At 30.7% G+C, this 8,861-nt stretch overlaps 2 protein-coding genes across 3 annotated transcripts; one reads left to right on the top strand and one right to left on the bottom strand.

Moving 5' to 3' along the window:
* The first annotated feature begins 4,628 nt into the window (after positions 1 to 4,628).
* On the top strand, positions 4,629 to 7,108 carry LOC113511610 (protein stunted-like). 2 transcript variants are annotated; one of them, XM_026895265.3, is made up of 4 exons: positions 4,629 to 4,788; positions 4,857 to 4,987; positions 5,765 to 5,786; positions 6,994 to 7,108. In XM_026895265.3, the coding sequence occupies exons 1-3, from the start codon at positions 4,760 to 4,762 to the stop codon at positions 5,776 to 5,778; spliced, it is 174 nt and encodes a 57-aa protein (XP_026751066.1). In that variant the 5' UTR covers positions 4,629 to 4,759; the 3' UTR covers positions 5,779 to 5,786; positions 6,994 to 7,108. The 2 variants fall into 2 exon arrangements, with proteins under 2 accessions (XP_026751066.1, XP_026751065.1); XM_026895264.3 differs by lacking the exon at positions 5,765 to 5,786.
* Positions 6,781 to 8,712, bottom strand: LOC113511865 (tRNA N6-adenosine threonylcarbamoyltransferase, mitochondrial-like). Its single transcript, XM_026895589.3, has one exon. The coding sequence runs from the start codon at positions 8,491 to 8,493 to the stop codon at positions 7,249 to 7,251; it is 1,245 nt and encodes a 414-aa protein (XP_026751390.2). The 5' UTR covers positions 8,494 to 8,712; the 3' UTR covers positions 6,781 to 7,248.
* Positions 8,713 to 8,861: the final 149 nt, after the last annotated feature.

Genomic DNA, 8,861 nt, shown 5'->3' with positions numbered 1-8,861 from the left:
AGATTTTTACCAAACGTGTAATATTTTTTTTCTCTAAATCGATGGAATTTCTAGGGTTTTTACCTTGTTACAAAGTTATATTGTTTATAAATACGTTTTGTCATATGTCACAAGATTAACTACAAAGAAAAGGTTATTTTGTATTTTATTTTGACTTTTCATACTCTTTTTATTCCGTCCTCTGTTATATATTTTCGGTCATATATTCTGTTATAATTATATATCTTATATACATATTTACAGTTTATAAGTACCAAAATTATTACACTAAATTTCGAAAAAATTACCAATTTTCTTCAAGTCACTTTTCTCTAAAAATTTTCCCAAAATTTGGCTCACTTAAATTTTTTTACCAAAAATTGCGAAAAAATACCCATTCTAGCAATGCTGTAAATTATGTGAATTGACAACATGTGACAGATGACAGCGGAGATTTTTTTTTATTTCGTTTAAGTTTTATACATAGGTAGTAGTAAAATAACAATAATGAGTAATTAGTATCGCTTTTAACATATACACACATATTAACACACACACTGAACAAATTATTTCAATACTAATAATAATAATAATAATAATGCCGGTCCTCGAAAGCGACAGCGTAAGGCTCTACTGGGACCGATCCATCATCACGGACAGGACCGTTCTTGCGAACAAACCTGATATCGTGGTGATGGATCGGGCACTCTCGAGGGTGTTTTTGGTGGATGTCACCATACCGCATGACGAGAACCTCGTGAAAGCCGAAACCGAGAAGAAGAGAAAATATCTCGACCTGGCTCACGAGGTGACCGAAATGTGGGGGGTGACATCTACCGAAATCATCCCAATCGTTATGTCGGTGAACGGTCTTATCCCAACCAGTCTGGAACAACATCTCAGACGGTTGGTATTCCGAGGCGGCTCACTCCCGGGAAAGATGCAGAAAGCGGTGCTCTTAGATTCTGCCCGCATTGTACGCCGGTTTCTCTCCCTGGGGCCCTGAACCCCGGCCGACTGTGCTTCTGCCGGGGGTTAGTTGCCATCTCCTCTCCTTAAGAGGGGAGATGAGAATTTTAGTGAAATTTAAAAAATAATAATAATATAAGCCTTTATTCAGACATTTTTTTTTTTAAAAAACAACATTTTAACAACTTATTATTTAATTGCTGTTGTCTGTTTGCTTATTAGCAAAGGCCTCCTCCAACTGTCTCCAATGGTCTCTATTGCTAGCAATTCTTGTCCAAATACCCCCTGCTTCAGCCCTAATGTCATCTACCCATCTTCTATGTGGTCTTCCTCTTCTCCTTTTTTTGTCTTTCGTGTACCAAAACATTATCTTTTTACTCCATTTATCTCTCCCTCTAATTGTATGCCCTGCCCATTTCCATTTAAGTTTTTTAACTATGACTGTAACATCTTTAGTTTTTATGTGTTTTTTAATTGTGCTAGTTTTAATTCTGTCTGATAATCTTATCCCCATCATACTTCTTTCCATGGCATTCTGGCAATTTTGTAGTTTTTTAAAGTGGGATTTGGTAAGAGCCCAGGTTTGGCAACCATATGTAAGAACTGGTAAAATACAGGTTTCAAATAGTGTACCTTTTAAGGCTGTGTTTGTCATGTTGCTTTTAAGTATTTCCTTTAGACTCCAAAATCGTTTCCAGGCATTTCCTATACGTTTTTCAATCTCCTTTGTAGTTAAGTCTGTTGGTGAAATTATTTGACCCAAATATACATACTCATCTACATATTCAATTTTTTTGTTGTTGATGCAGATAGTTTCCCCTTTTTTCCCATTTGTCATAATTTTTGTTTTTTCTTTGTTCATAACCAAACCTACTTTTCGGCTTTCTTTATCTAATTCATTAAGCATTACTTGTAGATTGTCTCTTGTTGGGGAAAATAAAATTAAATCGTCGGCGAATCTCAGATGTGACAGGTATTCCCCGTTCATTAATAGTCCATACTCATCCCAATTTAGTTGACGAAAGATCTCTACTAATACTGCAGTGAAAAGTTTAGGTGATATGGGGTCACCCTGCCTTACTCCCCTTTCTATTTTGAATTCCTTTCCTTCTTTTTCTAGCTTTACTTTTGCTTTACTGTTTCCATATATGTTCTTCAATATTCTGATGTATTTAATATCAATACCCTGATTTTTAAGTGCATACCAAATTGCCTCATGTTCGAGGGTGTCGAAAGCCTTACTATAGTCTACAAAGCAGCAGTAAAAGGTGATATTGTATTCTTTACTTTGTTCGAAAAGTTGCTTGACAACATGGATATGGTCTAAAGTTGAATATCCACTCCTGAAACCTGCTTGCTCCCTTGGTTGGTTATCGTCTAATAGTTTGGTTATGCGGTTTAAAATAACTTTAATAAAGATTTTATATATGTTCGACATAAGGCTTATGGGTCTATAATTATTCATATTACTTTTGTCCCCTTTCTTGTGCAACAATATAATGGTGGATATAGTCCATTGTGTTGGTATTGACTCACTTCTTAATATGTCGTTAAACATATGTGTAAATATTGGTGTAAGAGTATCTTTATTGTTAATAAGAAATTCATTACTGATATTGTCAGGACCTGGAGCTTTATCCTTCTTTAGAGATTTCATAACTGTTTCGACTTCTATGAGCAAGACCTCTGGAACATCCTTTTGCTTTGTCAAGTCTGTTTGCATAATAGAGCTCTTAGTAGAATATAAGTTTTGAAAAAAATTTGTAGCTATTGTAAGTATATCTGATCTTTTGGTTGCGGATTTACAGTTATCACCTTCTATATTTGGTATCCAATCCCTTTTTTCTAACAATTGTTTTGTGGCTCTTTTTGTGCCCCCAGTCTTCTGAATGCATTCCTCCATTGTCTTTAATCTGTGATTTTGTCGGTCTTTCCTCATATTTAACTTAATTTTTTTACTAATCTCAGTTATGTCATTTCTGACTTTTTTTGTTTTATTAGTTGTAGTTAGTAATTTAGCTCTAGTTTGTATCATTTCTCTTGTTTTAGCTGTTAGCCATTTTATTTTAAGGATTTTATCATTTTTTCGATTTACAATACTTTTGTTCAGGATTTCTTGTAGTTTATCGTATCTGTCCTGAGTATTTAATTGTTTTGTGTTTTCTATAAAATCTATTAACCTATTGTTTAAGTCTTTTGGATTCACTGATTCCACTTGATTTGATTGTTTAATTTTAAAGGGTCTGTTATCTTTCTTAATTTTTAGGTTTAATTTTGCTCTTACCATTCTGTGATTACTATTAAAGTTAAGAGTTTTTATGGTCCTACAGTCCTCAAAGTCTTTACTCCTATTGGTTAGTATATAATCGATCTCGTTTTTATAGCGACCATCAGGGGATATCCATGTCCACCTATTATTTACTCTGTTTTTGTACAGACTGTTAAGTATTTTTAAGTTGTTCTCATATGCCAGTTCAACTAGTTTTTCGCCGTTTCTAGTTCGTTTTCCTGAACAATAAGGACCCAATATCAGTTCTTCCCCACCTTTTCTATTTCCGATTCTGGCATTAAAATCTCCCATCACGATTAAATTTTTATATGTATATTTGTGTATTGCATTTGAAAGCAAGGAGTAGAAGGAGTCTATTTCTGTACTGTTGTATTGCTCTGTTGGCGAGTAAACTTGTATAATTGACCACTTCATATTGGTGTGTGGTAAAGTTAAATTTAGTATTGCAATACGTTCTGATATACCAATGAATTCATCTATATATCCCTTTAGTTCTTTACTTATCAAAAATCCTACTCCATACTGTCCTGGTGTGTCTCCATTATAATAAAATACAAACTGTTTGTGGTCCTCTATACTTTCGCCCAATCGTCTAACTTCACTCATTCCTACTATTGTCCAGTTTATTTTTTCCAATGCTAACATCAATTCCACTAAGCTTTCATTGGTGCGTAATGAGAGGGTATTATATGTTGCAATGTATATGGTTATATTATCTTTTTTCGGATTTTTTTTGTTGTGTAATGGTGTTTTAGGTGGAATACTTGGAGGGTAGTAGTCGTCTTCCCCCACGGTGACTAGCCGGCTTGGGGTGCGGTTTTCAGATGTTTGTTTATATTTAGTTCTAGATTTTTCCTTGTTTTGGTTCCAGGTTGACATTTCTAGTTTTTTGGGGTTTCTGACACTGAAGCTGATCTTCCTCTTATGTAATTAAATAAATTGTTTGGTTTCATTTCAATACTATAAAACTATAATTAAATATACTATTAATAATTATTCATTTTATTTTTTTTATTATTTATTTACAATTTGTGTATGTTTGTTTTATTTATATTAGTACCCTTTGCAACATAGTGTTTAACTTATATTCTACCATAACTTGTAATATACGAATATTTGTAAAAAAAAAAATATTTTCCCGTGTAAATGAATAGTATTTCTTTAAGAAAATAAATATCTTAAACATAGTATATATTTTAGGCAATTCTTGTTGTAGTATTTACTGTGGCAATTATTTTTTCGTACACTGGCAATCTGTGTGAAAGAGATACTACGAGCACATGTTATCTCATCCAAGAATACAGTAAGTAACTTGTAATTTTTATTAAAATAAACTCTAACGTTTGCACATAAAGTTCAAGTTTGTGCATTAAACTTTCTTGGTCAAAATGTCAAATTATCAGTTGTTACGTCATAGTCACATTCAAGATCGTAATTCATTCTAAATTTAATTTCAGATTCGCTACTTGTTTCCTTAGAATACTCTTTTTCACTTAATATAATTCTGATTCAATATACAAAATGAGTGCCTGGAGACAAGCTGGACTCAAGTAAGTGCTTAGATTATATGAATATTTTTCCCTAACATCAGATAATGTAAAGGGTTATTTTCTTCTAGTTACATAAACTACTCCAATATCGCCGCAAAGGTTTTGCGTAAATCACTAAAACCGCAAATACGTACAGAAGCCCTACGAAGAGATGAATCGCACGTCCGTATAACTCCGTGGGCAAATGGCAGACCAGCTAGTAAGTAACAGCTCCATGTAAAATTTACAGAAGAAATCATTGAAATAAGCCATAGGAGAGACATATTTATGGTTTGTTATGATGATTATAACAAATCTATTACGATACTTACTGAAATGCATTACAAAACCACCCACTTACACGGGCTAAAACCAAATTTCATTATACCCTGAAGTACTAATTATATAAAACATGTCTATATATTTATTAAGTTAAAGCAGCTGAATGGATTAAAATCAAATGTGGATTACCATAAATCATATCTATTTTAACAAAGACATCTTTTATCCTAAATAATGTGAGCACAAGTTATAGACATTGGTCTATTTGAAATTATTTTCCTGGCTTTTAAAAACTCACATTATGTATTCTCAGATATGTCTTTGTACTACTTAAAAGCTCCACTCATATTTGAGGTCACTAAAAATTCAGAGGTTCCCCCAATAATATGCCTATAGTTATAGATAAATATATAAAAATGTATGAGTTTACAAAATTCTTTTAGGCTTTAGTATGAATTATATGTATTTCTATGATTGTAGATTAATTGGGATAATTGTGATAAAATGTGACAAGGTGGATGGTGTTCATGAATTTTATTGAGCATCATTCTATTGAATATATCAATATAATGAATTTGTTGACATACCTAATGGTGTTGATTCTGAATTTCTATTATCTAGAATTAATTTTAGATATAAATTTGGAATGTGGTTTGTTTTTGAACTATATTAATAGTTATTATTCTTCATTAATCTTATTGTAATTTTTTTTCAGATGAAAAGGAATAAATTATATAGTAAGTTAGGTTACAAAAAAGTAAGAACAGGCCGGTTACTGATTTAAAATAGGGGTAATTATACTATCAAATATATATGATCATAATTACAAGTGTAAAACAGTGATATAACTAGATGATTCTAAAAGTATATTTATATATTATAAATATTTTACTACTATTATGCTTTTCTAGCATAATAATTTAGATATGATCATACATATTTGATAATGTATAACATAGTTTAGATAATTCAAATGTATGGTATTTATCATACCATAAACATGATACGTTCATTTTTATACACATAAATGATATTTGGGTACAGCTTGATTAGTATTTTAGAAAAAATATGGCATTTAAAGTGCCTTGTTTACAGAGATGCAGATCTATGTATATATTGTTTGAGTTTGATGCGATTCTTCTGCTTTTTTTATATGTGGTTGCATGTATATTACACCTACTCTGTAGTGGGCTAATACATGCCATCTTACCATAAACAGGCATACTTCCTATATATTACACAATAAAGTTTCATCTCTCTGTAAACAGGGTATAATTCTTGCAAAATTAACTTCTCATTATCTATTCAGAAACCGGCCAAGTACTAACATCTTATTGGTAGCTATAGTTATTTTTATGTGCAATTGTCTGGTCACTTTATGTGAGCAAGTGCATGGTTTCTAACAAATAAACAATAGATGTAATATTGAAAATATCTTTGCCATTTTTAAATCATAGTTTCCTTAATTTATGAAGGCAAAGTATATATATATATATATAATATATAATAACACATAAAGTAAACAAATTCAAAAATATCCACAATTAATTTTTATATTACTGATGGGGAAGATAAATGTTTATGCAAAATGTTACATACTACATATGCAATATGTTATATTTTGCAGTACTAATATTAGTGTTTTTGGATTTTAACAAGCATAATATATACTTAAAAAGTAATAAATACCTCTAGCTAGAAGATGCAGCAGATGATGATTTGGGGAATGCCTATGAAACTCCTAATAATAAACATTAAAAAGCTTTTAGTTACTATCTAACTATAGTTGCATAACTAAATTTACAACAAAAATATTTGAAAAATGTTTCATAATAAAATAAGGATTGAAAATATAATATTCTACATCCATGTTGTGTGTCGATTGCCATTACTAACTTATTCATTATTTTTGAATAAATTCATTAAACAAGTTTTTTTTTTCAGATTTACAGACTACTACACCTAAATAAAGGAGAAACTTCTTGTGAACATGCATGATCATCAAGAGTAATCTATATGTAATAGATTTAATTAATTAAAACTATGTAAAATCTGGAAACTGTTTATATTATTTTTTCTTATTATAATAATTTCTTAGAATATTTAAACAATTACTGATTCTTTCTCTTACATAAATAGATGTCAGAGTGTTCAGAAAGCAAATTCATAAGCAGTATTAAAGAAATGTACAATGTTTTTTCATGTAAATCCATGTTTTTTTAATCTTGTTACCCTCACTGGTATCTGAGCAGCCTTCACTTCATTTACTAAGCTTTTACCTAAAGGTGCAATAGGAGTTACATCACTAAGATCAATATCTGAAAATATATCAATTTGTTTTCTAAATTTCTCTATCCCATTCCATGCTATCATTACTCCATTATCTGTACACAATCTAGATGGAGGCCTATAAACTCTATACCCCATTTTCTTACCAATCAATTCAATAGACTGAAATATGGTATCATTACATGCAACACCACCAGATACAATAATTGTTCTATTGTGACTGCTTATAAGATCTTCTTTTTCACAAAATATTAAAGCTCGTTCTGTTCTGTGTGCTATGTGTTCAGCAACAGCAAGCTGAAAGGCTGCACATAAATCATTCACTTCTGGAACAATCTCATCCCCAATTGTGCCGTGCTCAGATTCTTTCTTTGTCAATGAACGGAATACTGAATCTTTTAGTCCACTGAAACTAAAATTACAATCTCGATACCTTGCTAAAGGCAACGGAAATTTAAACTGTTCAGGATTTAATGCTTTACGTGCTGCAACCTCTATTGCTTTTCCTCCAGGCATTAATGAGTATTCTGTTACATTTTTTAATTTTAATCTTCTAGCAACTTTGTCCATAATTTCACCTGGTGCATTATCTAATCCTTCTCCAAGTAAAAGAAATTCGTCAACATCTTTAGCAACAGCTAAAAGGCAGTGTCCTCCTGATATAAGTAAAACTATAAATGGAAATGCTATGGTTTGATACATTCTAGTAACTAAGGCATGAGCTTCCATATGATGAATAGGTATTAAAGGCTTGTGAAATTTTCTTGCAAGATATTTTGCATATTTTACTCCAACTTGCAGATTTATGAGCATACCTGGTTTTGTAGTTACAGCAATTGCATCTATATTACTTATTTTTAAATTAGATGATTGTATTGCTTTATTAACAGCCAATTCAATATTATTACGATGAAGTTCATAAGCAATAAGTGGATTTACACCACCATACCTTATGTGAATATCGTTTTGAGAGTACAAAGATTCACCTAATATTTTACCAGTATCATCAACAACAGCACAACCAGTATCATCACAAGAAGTTTCAATCCCTAAAATAGTTACTTTAGCTTTACTTAAATATCTTGAATTTCCAATCAATAACGTGCTTTTAAGGCCTTTGGAATACGTAGAAAACATACTACATAAAAGTAACATTTTCTAAAATATAATAAATTGCAGCAGTTAAAGTGAATTAGTAAATTTTAATAAAATCGAGTTTTGATAATTTTCTTATAATATTTAAACTACTTCATTCCTAAATATATAGATAATATGGATATGAAAATAAATAAATGAATAAAAATTGTTATAAATATTGGGAAAAAATTTGATAACTTGACATGTCAAGATAAAATGTAGTCGAAATTACTTTTATACTGAGAAAATAAGAAAATTAATCTATGTAACCATTATTACCATAAAATAATATTTATTAAATAATATTCTAAGTTGCAAAAAAAAAAATTATAGATTTGTTTCATAACAATAAATAATCAGGGTAGAAGTAACGCATATATTTTTTT

The sequence above is a fragment of the Galleria mellonella genome, unplaced genomic scaffold, assembly GCF_026898425.1.
Source record: "Galleria mellonella isolate WM207_F2 unplaced genomic scaffold, CSIRO_AGI_GalMel_v1 utg213, whole genome shotgun sequence".
NCBI lineage: Eukaryota > Metazoa > Arthropoda > Insecta > Lepidoptera > Pyralidae > Galleria > Galleria mellonella.
This window is presented reverse-complemented; position numbering and strand designations above follow the sequence as displayed.